Raw genomic sequence first — 18,956 nt, forward strand, 5'->3', positions numbered from 1 at the left:
TGTGTACACGCACACGCACACACACACACACACACACACACACACACACACGAGTAAATCAACCTTCAAATCCACCCAATTACACAAAGCCGCAGAGGGCCTGGAAACAGTTCACAAGCTTTTTTTTTCCTAGCTTGTGCTGCAGACAAACTAAAACACAAGCTGCCACTGTCTTTGATGTAGTGTTTCAACTGACTGAGTTCACCTCCGGAAGCCGAATGCAACGGCGGACAAGTGTGAGAGAGTGAGAGAAGATATTTGTGAAGGTGCAGGGCTGTTTAACAACAAAAAAAAAGTGATTGAATCAGATAAAGGAAGAGAGTTAGGTGACGCAGGAGCTTCCTAGTTGCTGCCATCAATCCGTAGCAGGTCAGCAGGTGGTGGCAGAGATCATCCCACGGACCATCCTTCTGCTCACTGTCAGGGACGTGTGCAACAAGGGCCAAGAGTGTAATAAGTGAGGAAGGGGGCAGGGTCCTTTTCACTCTGTAGCCAAAAAAAAAATGACTGCCCTCTTTGCTAAAGACATGCCAGATGCTCAGGGACCTTATTAGCGAATCCTTCAACCAGTCGGCCACAGTGCAGGGACCGTGTCAAAGACAGAAAGCAGAGGAGAGGGACACTCCCCTGTAAAGCTGTACAATGAACTTCTAAAGACTCATAAGACTTCTTAATAAAGCCCCAATGACACGAGAGCATGGAAAATGATTGGCATCAAGTCGTATCGTTCGAACAACAACAAAAAATTGACAAGTCGATTACTGATTCCGATGAGTACTTTGTAGTTTAGTACTTTCAAATGTTTGGCGGTCTTAGCTGCCATCCTACAGTGACAACATCTTGTTTTGATTACAGAAAGTTGCCAGACTGATAAGTGTTCAAATAATAAATGACTGTTACCAAACTTTTCTCGAGCAAAAGTAGTCTCAGCGTACACCGAGTAGCCCTTCAACAAAATACTTTAAACTACTTCAAGTCCTGTCAGTGAAATGGTGTAACTCAAGATTGATAGATGATATCTTGCAGTAAAATTGGCAAAAACAACTAAAAGTCTGGTACGGAATCAGTTAAGTTTCACAACTTTTCACCTTAAAAAAAAAACTGAGTCACGAGAGGAGGGGAAAATCTTGCCTCTTCTTTTTAAAATTCCCAGCTCAAACTAATATGTCGCCATGGTAACGAACATTGTAACAGGCGGCTTTAGGGAGACATTGTGACCTTAAAGGAAGGTATGTAAACACCACTTTATATTCTCCGGCTGGCCCTGCCCGAAAGAAGCCCTGGGAAAAATGTCTGCATGTGCAGGAGATTTGAAATAAATATCCAGGGCCCTATTGTGGAGCTCCAACAAAGAGGAGTATCTTAGTAACACCACACGGGTTTGCTCGGCGAGACGTTTTCTCTCCCCTCCTCCTCCTTTCCCTCCTCCTCCTCCACAATAAACACACTTCTCATCATCGGCGGGTTAGGGCTTAGGATGAGATTGATGAGGAGTTTCTTTAACTACCAGATGAAACCTGTTGGCCCTTTGCTGGGTCAGTCAGGGGGTCAGACTCGTTCCAACTCGTTTCAGGATCAAACACATTTCAATACTGAGGCTAAGACCGAAAGACTATTCACTGGGAAGCATAGTTTCCACAATTTATATGGTCTCTTCCCACAAAACCCGCGTTAAGGAATAAATTATTAGAAAATTTTGCATACAACTTACAACAATTGTAACTAACTCAGGCTCTGGTCTTAGCTGGAGTTAAAGAAACATCTGAAGGTAGTGCTACAATAGACCAAGCTAAAAATAGACCAGGAAGTTGTCACTGTCAACACTTTCTTACCTTGATCTAAATGTTTTTGAGTAAATATAGCTTCAAGATTTTATACTCATCATATGTAATTATTTGGATGATTTAAGTCCCGTGAAATAAATAGAAGACAGAACAAAGGCTGGTACTGATGTCTTCCCAGTCTTTGTTGGAACATTCTGATCATCTCAATAAGGATGACATGGATGGCTGTCATCATTACAATGCCATCTACTGGTAGTGGTGAGACAACTAAAACACAGTCAAGTGACATTAATGCTATATTGAGCTTTATAAAGCCTCCAAAGAACACGGTTGTATGCCAACGCTTTCAATATACCACAACAATTTAAAGTAGTATCTAGTATATTATTCATATGCGAGACGCAACAGCATAAACACACCACAGTAGAGAGGTCTCTAAATATGATCCGAACCTAAAAAGACCTTTAGTGGCGTCGGTGATGCAGCTCTTCTGCAAAGATTTGAGAATGCGGCAGTAAAGTGGGAGACATTTTACAGCAGCAAATAAAGCTGGATCATAACATCTGACATCAGGACCCTAAGTCACTCTGATACATCCACAATTTGGACAATTTGTTCCCCTATGAATCACTCAGGTGACAGAGCCGCTAAAGAGTTGAGCATTAAAAAAAAAAAAAAAAAAAAAAAAAAACACATTAAAAAAAAAAAAAAATAACATCCACATTTCCATCTTTATTCTGTTGGCGTCTTTTAGTACATCGTCAAAAGTAAACACGGCCACATGAAAAGGCTGACTTACAATGTTAGTAGCGAAATTCATCATTCACTTCATTTCCGCAGTCAAAGAGACCTCGCAGTGCCATAACATAACATAACAGCTCAGGAGGTTAAAACGCCACATAAAACCTTATGACATTGTGGTCTAATGGTGTGATTGGATAAAGGGATAATATCACTTTTTTTTTTTTTTTTTTTTAAATCTCTGATCTGTATTTTACATTCTTCTTGCTGTCTGCTGTATGATTCACTCAGCAGGCAGCTCAGTTTTTTTTGGGTGAAACAGGAGTCCTCCCTTCCCTTCCCTTCCCTTCCCCACCCCACCCCACCCCCCACCCCTTCCTTAGCGCGCGCACACACACAATATATATACCTGAAAGTGCAGCTCAACACTGAACAGTGCTTCCTCCACACACATTTATGGAAGCTACGTAGCAAGAAACAGTCTTGGTGAAATGAAAAAGAACAAAAAGGAGAAATGTGAAAGAGGCCCTCATCCTGCTTCCTACACATCAGGGCCTGCCCTCTACTGAAGAAATCCAACCGAAACAAATTAGTGGGCTGAGGAAGAAAAGAACTGGCTATACGCTACAGTACAGACTAATTTTTATGTGCTTTTGCCAGGAGGGACATAAACCAGAAAGGTTTCAAACTGTGACACAGGATAGAGGTGTATTAAAAGTAAATCTTTCCCCCTCCATTTTGCAAGGCTCTATTGTGCTGTCATGTTGCTGCGACTTTATGGACTTTTGGAACACGAGCCCCCCAGCCTTTTTTTGGGGGGAGGGGTTGGAGGGGGGTAATCAATTAAACGAGGAAGTTCGCTGAGCCTTACAACTCGATTATTAGCCTGTCCTTTTGAAGTTTTATTTTAGGGGGCTGGGGAGGGGGTGACAAGGAATCAGGCTTTAAATCAGTGGGGCCGATGCAGCAGTGTTGAAGCGTTTGCAGCCTATGGCCTTATTGAAAGGGTTTGTCAGGATGTGGCACTGGGCGAAGACCAGATTCAGACTTTCATAGTTAATGAGCTTTCTGCGGTGGCAGTTGCGGTCAGTGGCGTGAGTCAGGGAGAGGGCAAGGACTCGGCACCTGCTGCTGCTGCTCTGGTTGTTAAGAGGAAACCTCTTGCAAAGCATTCAAATACACGAAAAGAGAGAAAAACATCCCTTTCAAGACGGATTGTTTATTTGCCCCTCAGAGTAGAGCGTTATAAAACATCATGATGCAGTACTTCAAACTTGGTGATTTTTTAAAAAAAATAATTTTTTGGGGTGATTTTTTAAGTTTATTCCAGATTTTAAATGCCCAGCAAATTGCCGAAATCATTTTGTGTAACTTCTAATGCTTTCTTGACAATAACCGGTCATCCTACAAACACAACAACACTGCACTACGAAAATCTTTTAAAAGAAAACAAACAATCATTAATATAAATACTCTACCAAACCCCTTAGGACAGTCGGAAAGTAACGGAAAACGAATAAAGACTGATGATTTGTACCTTTTTCGATCCTGCAAATCCCTCCGACTCCAAAAAGAAATAGGCAAAGGGCATCAGGACAAAGAGGCAAAGGTTGGAGAAGAGTGACACCAGGTTCCACAGACCTGCAGAAACAAAACATATGAGAGTACACAAATAATATATAATAAATCATGTCTATGCTTCAAGTGACAATGTGACCATTTATTCAGGCTCATGATCCACAAACATGTTTTCCCATACTATTTTAAAGTAGCTCCTGCAGTGAGGTGTCAGCACAGGGTTATCTGTCAAGTGTCTTAATGGCTATTTCTACATCACGGACTCTACTGCCACCTGGTGGACATTGGAACACTCAACAGCCTTATTAACAGAGTTGAGAATCAACACAGACTCTGCAGGAATGACAGTGAGAGAAAAAAATGCACATGCTCTGATATGTATTGATACTGCAGATGAAACAGACTGAAATGGTTTGAGGTTATATTCAGGGAAACAAATTGGTTTCTTACAACTACCAGCAGCTGTGGCTGGTGATTTATCCATTATCAAAAACTAAAAGAAGTCAACAAAATACATATGTAATATAGAATTTAAATATCTTATCATATTATATTCATTACTTGGCTTAATCACAGTTTGCACTCATTTAAAAAAAATATTCTGGAGAATTAGGAACCCATGATACTTCAGCTCTAAAAAAAAAAAAAAAAAAAAAGAGCATCGTAATCTAATGTAATGTCAGTTGCAAAATGTTTCATGTTTGTGTTGTGCACATTCTTTAAAAAAAAAAAAAAAAAAAAAAATCAGTCAGCATGGACTTGTTGGAGTCCATTGCAATTTACAAACAATATGAATCAACACATCTACTGATTCTGACATTAACGAGTTAATTCTAATCAATGTTACTCCAAATATGTTGGAAGATGTTTACTTTCTTTCAGGAGCAGAACTATTTCGCAATCAGAAGACAAAGGTCAAGACATGGAGAGAAAATGTGTTTAAAAAATTAATAAACAGGCTTGCACTGTGAGTACCACTGACCGTGAATGAGGGAGCCATTGAGCCACTGAATGTAATAGTTTTTGGGGAAGGAGAGGAGGATCTCATTACTGATGATTGAGAAAGGCAGTAGGAAGACGGCACCACCCGACACTGCCAGGGTGAAGGTGCACAAGTATAATCTGCAAATGGCATCAGACACACACACACACACACACACACACACGCACGCACGCACGCACACACACACACACACACACACACACACACACACACACACACACACACACACACACACACACACACACACACACACAAACAAACAAGTGTTAGGACTGGTCAAGACAAAAAAAAAATAATACAGGCCAGTGCTTTTCCCAGCCCCAAAGAAAAACAAAATATTTGATTTCTGTTATTTACCTAATCTATGTGCACATCTACTGATTCTGACATTAAAGAGTTAATTCTAGTCAATGTTACTCCAAACATGTTGGAAGATGTTTACTTTCTTTGAGGAGCAGAAATATTTCGCAATCAGAAGACAGCTCGGTGTCAGAGTCTCTAATATGTTTACTACTGTCACTGATAGTGGCGCTAATTTCTGTCCTCTGCTCTCTGTTTCATACAGGGCTCAACGCCACACACACACACACACAGCGCAGCAAAGGAGAGGCAGGTGAATAACGTTACTCCAGTTGACAACAACTACACATTGCGTTAATGTAAGTGCATTCAAAGTGTGATATAACTGTAATAAAGGCCAACAAGATTAATTTGTCAATGGACAGACGCCGGACTCGAACATCTGAAATTCAGGTCAAAATATGTTTTTTTTTTTTTTTTTTTTTTTTAAAACGCACCCAACTTGAATCTGGTGACAGTAGCGAGAATGTTAACATTAAAAGTTCCGCTGCTGATCGTACTAGTAGCCCCGCCCCGCCCTGCTGATACAACTGAAGCCCCCCCGACAGTCAGAGAGGCAATACTCGTGACTCTGCAACACCAATATAGGTAAGGTTTGGAGCAAAATTACATATGTTTGTTTGTACCGGACTGCATGCTCTGTTATATTGCACTTATTTGGGTTAGCACAACTCCCCCTCCCTCCTCCCCAAAACATCCACCTAGGGAAAACACAGCATGCAGAATATCAACATTTATTTCAAACAAGATTGAAGCCATTGCTTACATAATTACAAAAGCATTAGTTCTGGATTACAGCCTACATTTCAAAAGAGTCACTTGCTTTACAGCAATTAATAGCCAACAGCAAGTGATAAATTTACTTATTTAGTGACAGTGGCCACTTAAATAGCACCGGATTGCCAGCAGGCTCATGGCCAATCTATATTCTTTTAAATCATCCTTCTACTCCTCACTTCATCCACCTCTGCCCCGGTCACGCAACAAAAGACACCGACTGGCTATTCTTCCGCAGCCTGCAATTTGTAGAGATGCAGAGGACGTGGCTGTCCACATTGGGCCCAGGGGAGTGACCATCTGCTCAGTGGGCTGCCACAAAGTCACCACTTCACCCTATCACTGAAGAAGCTTGTTAGTCTGAAACGCTTTCTGTTATCATGCAGGACCCTCAGGTGACATTTTCCCCAACTGGAACTAAACAGCTGTCATGCTCTCAGTGGGATGTGTAATTCTGCACGGACTGGAGTGGCATGTGATACGAGTTCTATCTAATGAAACCATCTGTAGCACATTCAGAGTGTTAAGAAGGAAACTAGTTTAATGTTGTTGTTTTTTTCAACTCATGTAATTGGTTATTAGTGATAGTGCTGCAACTACTATTTGTACTAATTATTTTCATTATCAGTTCATCTTCAGATTTTTTTTAATTTTTTTTTATAGATTAATCTATTTCTTGTTTGGATGAGAGTATGTGAAAATATAGTGAAAACAAAACGGCAACGTCTTGGACCCAGGGAATCAAAATAGCTGTAGATTAATTTTCAGTTGATTATCTAATTGATTAATTATTGTAATGAGTAAAATTCCAATTGAGCTATTTTGAACCTATTGTATTTTATCCCTTTTTTCCATCCTCAAACAGCTGACTAAGGTCCTCTCCCTATCTTTGCTTACATATGCTAATTTCTAAATAACATCAATCTGGAAAAAAAGAATGAACTCAAGTGAGCATCACTCACGATATTCTGTTGACAACAGCATCTTCATCCTCATGGTCATCTGCAAAGATAACAAAACCACTTCAATCAAAGGTTAGGATGCTGAGTAACCCTACGAGTCATATAAGGCCCACATTTGTATACATCACATAATATTCAAAACAAAAAGAACACTGCATTGACTTTTTTTGTTGTTGAAGACCAGTCAAATATTGATATTTTCTACCTGCATCAGCCGATACCAACATGCATTACTGATTGTCTTGACAACAATGTAAACCATGACGTCTTCATTCCCCTAATTATTCCTTTAAAATGTCTGTTTTACAATAGGCCAAAATTCATTAGAACAATTAATATCCAACCTATCCTTATGATACTTTTTACAATCCATAAAGCAGTTTATCTCTTATTGTATTGTCTATAACAAAAGAAATGTATGTAGCAGAGAAAATATTTAAGTCCAAAATTAGAGAAAATTCTAAAAGATACATAAAGCAAATATTAGCTTTGAATAAATTAGACTGAATATTGTATCCTACATTATATATCACAATTACTTTGCAGTGTAAGCAAAAACCTTAGGCTATCAAACCACTGGGTGTGAGGAAGAGCAGCCTAGTTTTCTCCTGTTCAAATCTCCAGAGGGGATTTCTGGTGCAAAGTGGTCTACTTCCAAAATGAGACGAGGGAAACCTGGTTGACCTGGACGTACTATATTTGTCCTGTGAAGATGGGGTACAGTTCATAACGTCTTACCGGGCTCCTTTGTTTTCTTACCCATTTTTTTTCCCTTATTAAATCAGGTCAGGTATTTAATTGCATCAATTTTTACCTGCTGCAGCTCAAATGCTGAGTCAGAGATAATACAGAAGAGGAAAAAAATAACCCTCTTGTTAAATATTCAGTCTTTGCTTGACTCATCATTGTTTGGTTAAAATTCCACAGGACAGGCAATGTCACTATGAACCTAATAGTTTTAATGTGATCAATTGTATTCCTGTTGCGCGCCACAACCCTTAAAGCAATTTGGTTTGGATACAAGTCAAGTTGACACAAAACTGCCTGTGGCAGATTGCTCTGCAGTCATGGGTGTGGTATCTCACGCACACACCTAAAGCCTTCTTGGCCATGTCTTCCTTTCAGCCTCAACACAATGAAGGCCTCTGTCTGTGAGCAAACACGGCATAAACAGAGGCATAACCAAATCTCCGCTGTGAAAACAGATCCACCATGGACGTGTTCCGGCTGTTTAAGTGTTACAGATGCTTTAAGACAAGTCGTGGTTTCACGGAGACAGTCTGATTACTGTTCCCACTGAGGGAGAGATCCTATTTTACAAAACACTTACCAGTCTTCCGCTTGTATCTGGTTATAATGCAGTAGGACACAATGTAGAGGACAGCAAACAGGAGGAAGCAAATCTGAAACGACAACATAAGAATCTCAATACAGGATTTATTATGACCTGGAGGTGAATCGGCACATTAGCAATACTGTATCTGCAGTTTTCTCTGCATATTAAAATTCCCATAGCCATCGTCATCTTAAAATGTCCAACAGTCCAAAAGCAAACACACATTGGTTAAGAAAAACAAAAAACATTTATCTTTGAAGAACTGAAACCTGTAAGTTCTTTCTGTTCTTACTTTTTTTTTTTTTAAATGTCACTTGAACAATTACCTGAAACCTGAGTGTTTAAATTCTAATGTGACTGAACGAACTTTATAATGGTGTGCTGTTCCAAAATATCTGTACATGTGGTTTATTACAGTTGCAAGGTTCATAATAAACGTCAACTTATTTGTATTTTTTCCCTCACTTGCTGCACAAATCCGTACTAAGCAGTTCAATATGACTCCTTTACTGTATGTGATTATAATGCAGAAAAGTGAGAAATGCGTCGTTGCTTTCTTGTGTCAGATGACACTAATTAGGCCAACGCAACATGCAAAGTAGTCTCAAAATTAGGTGATGAAATGATGTAAACCCGGCCTCGAAACAAGCTGGATGGACTCACAGACAGATCCCATTTCACATTCCCCTCTTTTACTGTGACAGTGACCAGGATGGGACTAATGTTAGAAGCTCCCACTTCAGCACTTTGCACCATGTCAACACCGCACAACTCATCCAGCTGAGCTGGGATTACGAGATGACTCAGCCAGACAAAGCCGCACACGTTTCAAACAGACAAACGGACACAAAAAGAAATAGAAAACCTCCTCAGTCGATCGGGGAGTGATGTGGTGTTATATGACAGCTGCAGCAAAAAAAATAAAAATTGTTTTCCTTATCGTTTGTAGTCCCTTTCCAAATTAAAAGAGTGTTTCAAGCTACAAACTCTGTGATGACACCGCTTCAAGCCAAACGATCTCCTCAAAGAGCAAAACCCAGAATAACACGCAATCAGGTGCGCTGAGCTGATTAACTGGCACAGACGCAAAGACACAACATTGAGGGGGGAGATAACAGCAAGTTTCAAGCAGACCAGTCAACGCCACCGCTTCTAGCTTTCTTATCACTCTGTGGTCCTTCAAAAAAGCAGGTAATAACAAGTGGGACTTTTTGCACGCATCCCCAACCAGTTTAGCCTCAGTATTTCACACCTTTATGATAAATTAACTCAAGCTGGAGCTGAGGGATAGTAATTACATTTTTTTCTAAGAGTCGTCTCTTCAGGTCTAGCCTTTTGACTATTTTTGCAAATAGATAATCAGTCCGTTTTCACGCAGTGCGGTGGTCAGCATATTATCATGTAGGGCTATAGGAGCCGCAAAATATTCACCTTTAAGAAGCAGGAATTCGAAAAAAAATTGCATTTTTCATAAAAAAAATAACATTAAATCATTAATCATTTAACAAAATAGTGTCGGTCAGGTTGGGCAGGGCGATATGCTTACAAAAGCCTGCGAAAGCCTGATAATACCGTTAGAGCCTTGTTTCAAGGTGTCGAGGGGAAATGTAATTACTGACTAAACTAATGACATGATGCCTTAATCTAAAACCCACAGTAATCTGATTTTCTATGTTCTTGGTAAAGCGAGACGTGGAATTTCTCAATCATTACCTGCAGTGGGGCTCACTTTGGAAGAAACTGTTTCCCCCCCCCCAAGTTTCACATCTAATAAGATGCAAAGCATCTTGCGACCGAGTCATGTTTACGAACTTTAAGCCCAATCCGGAGTAACCTTGACTGTAAAACGAGCACACATAATAACAAATATCAGCACATTAGCACCTCTACATATCCATCCATAAGCTGACCCATCATGGACATTAAGGTGAAATGATACACTCGTACTGCAGCATCATGCCGACGGATCTCAGATGAAGAATGTTGATACGGGATACCGAGAGAGAGGTGTAAAGAGACGATCAGGACAAAATGTGCAAGCTATAACTGAGATGTTGAGCTTGCCTGCCGGTGAGACATTCGATAGTTTCTATCTTTCGAAAGTGTGTGTCAGGTATAATCAAGAAGACCTACTCCAGACAACATTACCCCCTCTTAAACTGTTTCACTTATGTTCTTTCAGTGCCCCGAAGCCACGTAGACATCAAGACACCACAAAAACAACGCGGGTCATTATGAAGGACCGTCATCAGCAAACAGCAATTTTTTTTTTAAATTTTTTTTTCAGGCACAATTAATTGCGTTATTTATTGTGCGGTGTGCTTACAAGAGGCCAGGTAACTTTTAAAAACAGCAAAAGTGCAGTTGCAGTGGGAAAACGTGTATAAGACGAGTAGACACTTTTTTTTAAAGACAGTATTACACTGCAACAAATGCAATTTGTCTTCTGTACTAAGCTCAACAAACAGCATGTCACAAAGAAGATCCGCTGCATACAAGACATATAAAGTTTATTAAAAGGATCCAACCCCATCAATAAAAGACATTTTAGCGTAGGTCTTAACCACCATATAATTTACAATGAAGGACAACGACAGGCTCAAATCTCACCTAATAGTCACCAAACAAATAAAGACTTGTTCTTCCTCTAGTATTGGCAAATATTACCTTAAATTTGGTCTCAACCAAATTTAAAACGACCATTATACCTTGACACAATTTGAACTGAGCAGCATGAATATTAAACTTTAAAAATAATAATACATAGGGCATTTAGAAAACAGATTTCACCTCCTTAAATTAGAGAGGACGGGGACATTTTGTCCACGGCCCAGTCAAATATCCTTCCAGTGAACCGCAAGGCTTATTTGCATGTCTATTTAAATTATCCCCAAAGACGACGTTGTCTTAAATAATATTAGTGATCAACTAAAGTATAACCGGAAGCAAATTATCCCTTTCACTCGCTGTTTTTGTTGTTGTTGTTGTTTGTTTGTTTGTTTGTTTTTTACCTGGAACTTAACTAGATATCAAATGTCACGTTTTTTTTTTGTCGATGTAACGTAAAATAAAAAATAAAAAAGTGACGCTTTTTAGTGAAATAGTGCCGAGTCAAACTGACAGGGGAAGCTAACGCTAGCTGCTTGCCGTTGGTGTGCGAGTAGAGGACGTTGTTAGCCCAGCTGGCCCTCCGCTAAAGCCGCTTCTTCCCTTTTTCAACTTACGATGTACTCCCGAACTTGGCTGTGAAAATTCTGCTCTCTGATAGTAACGTCGTCTTCTTCCATTCTTCATATTGCAAATACGAGAAACAGGAAAAAAAAAAAAAAAACAAACAAGGAAAAAAAAAAAAAAAAAAAGAAAAGCTCACGGGGTCACTACATTCTAGCTCGTGCGACTGGCGACGTCAACGAACAGCAACAAACTCCGGCAGCTTCCCGGAAAAAAAAGAAAAAAGAAAAAAGCCGGTCTGACTGGTTAAAAGACAGTTTTACGTTGAAGCTCAACCGCTCCGTGCTAAAGAAATAATTAAAAAAAAAAAAAAATTAAATTAAATAACGCCCCAAAATAAAGTACGTCATCCCCGTGCGTCGACTTTTCGACGCGCCCCGGAAATAGATGGTCACGTGTTCACGGGGTCATATCAACACTGCTCGGCTCATGAAGGGTACATGCGGAGTCTTCGTCGGGATTTCAAGTGCTTGTTCTTGTGTTTGACTTCTAGCGGTTGTTTAAAACCCCTCTGCGCTTCATTTTGCTGTGCGCTTTGGAAGAGTTGTAGCGCGTTAAAGTCGGCGTTATCTCACGTTACACAGTTGTAGAAATGAAAGGGAAATGGAAGCAGAACAGCAAAAAGAAGAAGGGAAATGAAGTGTTGCAGAAGTACATGGTGGCAGTGGGTGAGTTCGTCAAAAGCAAAAATGACACGGAAGAAGCAGAGACTGACCACGGTTTGAGATTTGTAAAAAAGAAAAGTAGGAAGGAACTACGCAAAGAAAAGCGTAAAATGAAAAAAGCCCAAATGAAAAGTCATTACGAAGGCAAAAAGACTGTCTCCTTACCCGGTGGTGATGATGAAAAGTCCGGAGTCGGAGCTGATCAACGGGTGCAGAAGAAAAAACCCGATAAAACAAAGAAGGAAGTGTCCAAAACGCATTCAACCAAACTTGATCCTGTGGAGAAACCAGACAAATCTAAAACACTGTCGTTGTCTGAGAAGGGAAAGAAAGTGAATAAGCTTCAAGAATCAAGAAAAATGGCACTTTTGGAAGCGAATGAGCAAGAGGACAGAGAAATCAAGAAGCTCGAGCGATACCTCGGATTAAACAAGAGGAAAAACAAGAAAAGTCTCCCACAGTCCTTCGTGGCCGATGGACTGGATTACATCTTGGGTGTTATTGGCTCTGGCTCATCGGCTGTGGGGATGTATGACGATGACGACGACATGGACACGGCAAAAGACAACTTTGAAAAGCTTGATGAGGACGAAGAAGCTGAGGATGAGGTGGCGAGCGAAGGCCGTGATGATGACGGAGAAAATGAGGTTGATGATGAGGAGGAGGAAAGCAGTCAGGAGGACGAAGAAATGGCTGAAGAAGAGGAGGAGGAGGAAATGGAAGACGATGAGCTGAACGAGAGTGATGAAAATGAAGTGGAGGCGGAGGAAGAAGCAGACGGTCCCGAGACGAAGACATCATGCTCAAAGTCAGAAGTTGTGAGTTTACATATTTTTGAATGTCTGTGTATGATTGCGGTTGCATTAATATCTTGCACGCTGTAATAACGGCTCTAATCGTGAATATATTCTTCCGGTGTCAAGGTCGCCTCTGCAACTGGCAAGTATGTGCCGCCTCACTTGCGTGACACTGGAGATGATAAACGCAAAGCTGAGCTGGAGAAACTGAACAGGAACGTGAAAGGCCTGGTGAACAGGTAACGGTCCGGCCACAACACAACGTTTTAATGCCCCGATAGTTCAATGAAATCAGAACAAAAGAAGCACATTATTACCATAATTCTCTCGGCATATCGTCCGATATGTGCTGAATAAAATGGCCAATGTTAATGTCAAAGTCCAATCCTTGGATAGAAGACGAGTGCTCACACTCTAATGTCCCCGTCAGGAACCTTTCTGCGGCATTTTGAACAAACTGCAGCTGGGATGTTAGTGTTGACCCACTCCAACATACAAAGAGTTGCTGTAGTCCGACCTGAAATGGAAAACGGTCTGGACTCTTTCTGTTTGAGCTTCTAACCGGTTAAACGGACTCCTCGGCCGCATCTCAATTTTGTTGTGTTAAAATCCTGCAACGTTGTATTTAAGTGCCAAAAGTGTTGTGTCTCGTACTGATGTATGTTGCGCCATCCTCAGGCTAAGTGAGCCCAACATGGCGTCCATCTGTGGTCAGCTGGAGGAGCTGTACATGAGCTGCAGCAGGAAGGACATGAATGACACCCTGACGGAGTTGTTACTGGCAGCCTGCGTCACGCCGAGCCTGATGGCAGACAGACTGCTCATGGAGCACGTGCTGCTCGTCAGCATCCTCCATCATGCGGTGGGGCTGGAGGTAAGGACACATCATTTATTACTTCGTTTTGAGGTTTAGAGTCATTTAAAAAATTTTTTAAAAAAAAGCATAAACTCAACAATCGTGTGATTGTGTATGGTACTGGTCACAGAAAATGACTATAAATGGATTCATTACTTTTTGCAGGCTACCAGTTCACTATCTGCTACCCTGATAGGAGCCTGAGAAATAGTAACCACTGACCTGGAAATTGACATCCGCTCTTGAATTATTCATTAGTGGCTTTTTTTTTCCTCAAAGTGATTAGCTTCTTTTTCACATGTCGATTGTAAATTAATACCTTTTAGAATAATTGGAAAGTGATATGTAACACTTTGATTTCCTTTGCTTTGAGGTGCAACAGGATTTTTATCTCTTAATTGTATTAACTCCCCATTTTGTAATTGACCTAAAACAGGACTATCAGTAAAATTAGTTTCAGTCAACAGTTGTCAAGTCACAGTGTGACGGATCCCTGAAAGAAAACTGAGAATATCTGCAACTTTGATCGTATTTCTGCTTAAATTGTGCAGTTCAGTGTTATGTTTTTATACAGATATCATATTGCTCATATGTCATCACCACAGACACTAGCAGCCGCTGTAAACTTAATTTCCTCCTTGTCCAGGTGGGAGCCCATTTTCTGGAGACAGTCGTGCGGAAGTTTGACGACTTGTACAAGAATCCGTGTGAAAGCAAAGAGTGCGACAACCTGATCGCCATCGTCGCTCACCTCTATAACTTCCAGGTGGTGCATTCGGTCCTCATCTTTGACATCCTGAAGCTGCTGGTGGGAACATTTACAGAGAAGGACATTGAACTGGTTCTGTTTGTGCTGAGGAACGTCGGCTTCTCTCTCAGAAAGGACGACGCTCTGGCTCTCAAGGAGCTCATCTCTGAAGCCCAACGCAAGGCCGGCGACGTGGGGTCGAAGTTTCAGGATCAGACCAGGGTAGGTCAAACTGAAATGCTTTGTTCTTTCATTACATTTCATTTATCAGACATTCTTAACGATATAAAATCTACCACCGACTGGAGCATTGTAACTTCTTGATTATGTATCACGTCAGGAAGCTCATCTAACATGCATGTCCTTGTTCTCAGGTGCGTTTCATGCTGGAAACCATGCTGGCTTTAAAAAACAATGATATGAGGAAGATCCCTGGCTACGACCCTGAGCCTGTGGAAAAACTGAAGAAGTTGCAGAGGACTCTGGTGAGTGATGGCCATATTTGATTTGAACTATCCTTATTTCCCTACATTGGAGAAATAGATTTAGATTTTTAATACGACGCTTATAGGCCCTCATTTCATTGTTCAAATTGAACATGATTATCATATCCTTTAAAACGTTATTCTCATAGTAGCCTCCACTTCTACCACCAGGGGGCCCCAGAGTACCACCTTTACAGACTGAAACTCCAGAGTGTTGCTGAAGCTTTAAGCATGGCATCAGTTATTTTTAGCAGCTGTCAGCTTCAGGGTTGCTTTTGATCGGTGTTCTTTAATGTTTTCTAACTGTTGGTAGCTTACTAAGTTTACTTCCTTGTGAACGTGCGATACTCAGATCCATCGGAGGGCCGGGGGCAGTGACATGAAGCTCAGGGTCTCTCTGGAAAATCTCCTGGCAGCGGAGCAGGTGGGCCGCTGGTGGATCGTCGGCTCGTCGTGGAGCGGAGCGCCGATGATCAACAAGCAAGGGGACACAACTGAAAAACAGAGTACCGCCGAGGGACAGGTAGAGTGCTGGAACCACAGAGGACAGTCCGATACGGAATCATTTTCTTCAGTGCAATTATAATTCAGCAGAAGTCTACCTTCATTATTTAGAAGGTCACCATCATTGGTCAGCATTAGGGCTCAATATTGAACCTCTATAAATTTTTTTCAGACCAACTAAAATAAATATTTTAAATAAATATTGAAAAATATGTTGTCTTGAAATCAGTAAAAAAAAAAAAAAAACAACAACTCTGTAAAATGTGTATTTGATATGAGCGGTATTTCTAACCGTCGTCATTGTTTTGTTTATTTTAGTTTAGTGCCAAAGTTTTGGAGATGGCCAGGAAACAGAGGATGAACACTGATGTCAGAAGAAACATCTTCTGTGTGCTCATGACCAGCGAAGATTACCTGGATGCGTTTGAGAAACTGTTGAGGTTCGTTTGAGCTTATTTCTCCGTCTCTGTAATATGTTACATACTTTGAGAGCTGTCCAGTTTGCATTTAAGATTGATTTATTTTTTTAATCCCTTTTTATGTGCTCTGTGTGAAGGATGGGTCTGAAAGACAAGCAGGAGAGGGAGATTGTTCACGTTCTGATGGACTGCTGTCTGCAGGAGAAAACCTTCAACGGCTTTTACGCTGTTCTGGGAGAGAAATTCTGCTCCCATGACCGACGCTTCCAGGTACTCTCGCTAAGACAAGCTACACCTTGACAAATCAGAATAGAAAACATGAATGTGTTCAATAAATGATTTAAAGCTCTGTGATGATTTCATTTTAAAGTTGGATAAATAACTTTATTTATATTAAAGTCAGATAAGTATAAAAGCTACGAAAGAAAAGTACCACTTAGTGATGTAATTAATTACCTGGTGTATGTTTGTGACCACCCAGTCTCTTCAACTGTGTGTGACCTGTGTGGCCTGTGGTTCACCTCTGCAGTGTGGGAGCCTCTTAACACCTTTCACTTCTGATTTGTCTCAAACTGTGACTACAAACAATGGGGAGCGAGAGCACACTTCCTACTTTGCTACCATGTTGGCCAGCAGCTCATATCAGAAACTGACGACCATTGTCCTCATCAAAGAGCTCCAAGCGGAGCTGGCGGGAATGTTTGTCATTCACATGTAAACTGGATGGAGATTAGAGGGTTACCTGTGTAGAGCAGTCGGTTCTTGTGGGTGTCTTCTCCCGTTTTTGAGAACCACCGATGTGCTCACCCAGTGACGTGCAGTCTTTTAATTAATATTCAGTATGTTTTATGTGGGTTTAAATATTCTATTTCCTGTGTTTTCTTAGATGACTTTCCAGTTCAGCCTTTGGGACAAGTTCAGGGAGCTGTCCAACCTTCCCAGCAGCACCTTTAACAATCTGGTGCAGCTGGTTACATGTTTCCTTCAGAGAAAATCTCTCTCGCTCTCCATACTCAAAGTAAGTAGGGTGCAGCTTCCACTTTATTCCATTTATATATTTGTTATAAAATTAATTAAGTGTTAAAACACATTTTTCACAGTCACCTCTGTGTTTGTCTTTGTAGGTAATAGAGTTCGGGGAACTCGACAAGCCCACAGTGCGCTTCCTGCGTCAGGTGCTCACAAAACTGCTAAAAGAAACTGAGCCTGAGGAGCTAGCCAGCATATTTGGAAGGTGAGCTTCATTGTTCATACAGCTGTTAGAGGTTTGGAGATTTAAACATTTGCACAAAATAATACACCGGAAAACACAAAAAAGTTCAAGTCCAGAGCTGTGATAGCAGCCCTGTGAGGCTAAGCGATTTGGAAAAATCACAGGATGACCAGATTCATCCTCTGTGGATCCTGACTATTCATACAGTGTGTAGAGAATATCATGTTCATCCAATAGCTGTTGAGATACTTCACACCTAAAATACCATCCACATAGCGTTGCTGCTCGCATGGCTAAAAGATCTACTGTAACTGTTGCTCACATCGTGGGAAAAAAACAACACACCTCTTTACTGCTTCACACTACGGGAACGTCTGAAAATCAATGTCCCTCATTATTTCCCATCCACCAGGATCTCAGGAATTCCCAAGCTAGGAATGCTGCGGGAGGGCTTGAAGCTTTTCATCAGCCACTTCCTCCTGAAGAACGCCCAGTCACAGGGACCAGCTGAGCAAGCAACTGTGCTGTTGGAGCGCGCCCGGGTCGCCACCAAAGCCATGGAGGCCAAAGAGGCCAAGCTCAAACTGTAAAACAGACACACACACACACACACACACACACACACACACACACACACACACACACACACACACACACACACCAGAAACCCAAAATATGTACTGTGGAGCAAAACATTGCAACAGAGGGAGGCTTGTTGGAGAGAAATTCCTCTTTATACAAAGAACACGGACCTACAGTTCACGTAAAGAATGAATTGGGACATAAGGCAGTTTAAATTCATATGTTTTTTTTATATTAAATTATCAATTTGGGATGTTTTTGTAAATAACTGTTAGATTTCTAAATCTGGAAGACACTGATCACTTCAAACCTGTCGAAGCACTGCAGTGCTTACTGGTTCAGTTTTATTATTCTGTAATAAAATAATTTCACACTGTGTTTAATGTGTTTTTAATGATGATTTGATAGCAACACCATAAATATTTTGTAATTTCAACTACTAAACACATTGTCCGTACTGGTATTTGTATAGTTGTTATTAAAACAGGGATAAAAACAGACATTAGTATTTATGTCCTATAGACTCAATAAATTACAGTCCTTTTTTTTTGTCAAAGCTTAAACTCCAGAAACCATTTTCTCCTCATTTTTTTTAATTTTTTTTTTCTGAGACTGCCCACTTGGAGGCAGTGTACAGCAAGAGTTAATATTGCACAGTTGAGACACCTGGATCCGTTCTTCTGGGCTTTACTGAGACTATTTACACCTTACGCAGAGTAAAGCATGTTTCAATAAAGTCATTTTCAGTCTTAAACACAGCTGATCGGTGAAAATCCTCTCAGCTGCTGTGTGTGTGTGTGTGTGTGTGTGTGTGTGTGTGTGTGTGTGTGTGTGTGCGTGCGTGCGTGCGTGCGAGACATAAACGAGAGCAGTCGTGCCGTTCATTCACTGTTTCCACACCCTGATGAAATGACC

At 40.9% G+C, this 18,956-nt stretch overlaps 2 protein-coding genes across 2 annotated transcripts in view; one reads left to right on the forward strand and one right to left on the reverse strand.

The window, feature by feature from the left end:
* The window catches only part of lmbr1 (limb development membrane protein 1), a 34,394-nt gene extending 22,354 nt beyond the window's left edge, over positions 1-12,040 (reverse strand). The window contains exons 1-5 of the mRNA XM_069696285.1: positions 11,766-12,040; positions 8,536-8,608; positions 7,206-7,245; positions 5,086-5,225; positions 4,063-4,166 (exon numbers count right to left, since the gene is read on the reverse strand). Of these exons, the coding sequence (XP_069552386.1) occupies positions 4,063-4,166; positions 5,086-5,225; positions 7,206-7,245; positions 8,536-8,608; positions 11,766-11,828 (420 nt within the window). The 5' untranslated portion in view covers positions 11,829-12,040. The remainder of the gene's footprint in view (positions 1-4,062; positions 4,167-5,085; positions 5,226-7,205; positions 7,246-8,535; positions 8,609-11,765) is intronic.
* A 151-nt stretch (positions 12,041-12,191) lies between these two features.
* Positions 12,192-18,419, forward strand: nom1 (nucleolar protein with MIF4G domain 1). The gene is made up of 11 exons (XM_069696284.1): positions 12,192-13,255; positions 13,361-13,473; positions 13,913-14,108; positions 14,737-15,060; positions 15,213-15,323; positions 15,676-15,846; positions 16,146-16,267; positions 16,384-16,516; positions 17,133-17,264; positions 17,371-17,480; positions 17,872-18,419. Exons 1-11 carry the CDS (start codon positions 12,365-12,367, stop codon positions 18,047-18,049), a joined length of 2,481 nt encoding a protein of 826 aa, XP_069552385.1. The 5' UTR covers positions 12,192-12,364; the 3' UTR covers positions 18,050-18,419.
* Positions 18,420-18,956: the final 537 nt, after the last annotated feature.

Source organism: Brachyistius frenatus, unplaced genomic scaffold, assembly GCF_029030835.1.
Source record: "Brachyistius frenatus isolate BFR_SWC_R1_liver_20210118 unplaced genomic scaffold, ASM2903083v1 Contig_21, whole genome shotgun sequence".
Taxonomy (NCBI): domain Eukaryota; kingdom Metazoa; phylum Chordata; class Actinopteri; family Embiotocidae; genus Brachyistius; species Brachyistius frenatus.

Bases quoted from the DNA above. Each gene is read 5' to 3' on its own strand.
- nom1 (XM_069696284.1), top strand. From the start codon at position 12,365: ATGAAAGGGAAATGGAAGCAGAACAGCAAAAAGAAGAAGGGAAATGAA. The intron at 13,256-13,360 runs GTGAGTTTACAT...TCCGGTGTCAAG, and splicing joins CATGCTCAAAGTCAGAAGTT to GTCGCCTCTGCAACTGGCAA. The intron at 13,474-13,912 runs GTAACGGTCCGG...CGCCATCCTCAG, and splicing joins GTGAAAGGCCTGGTGAACAG to GCTAAGTGAGCCCAACATGG.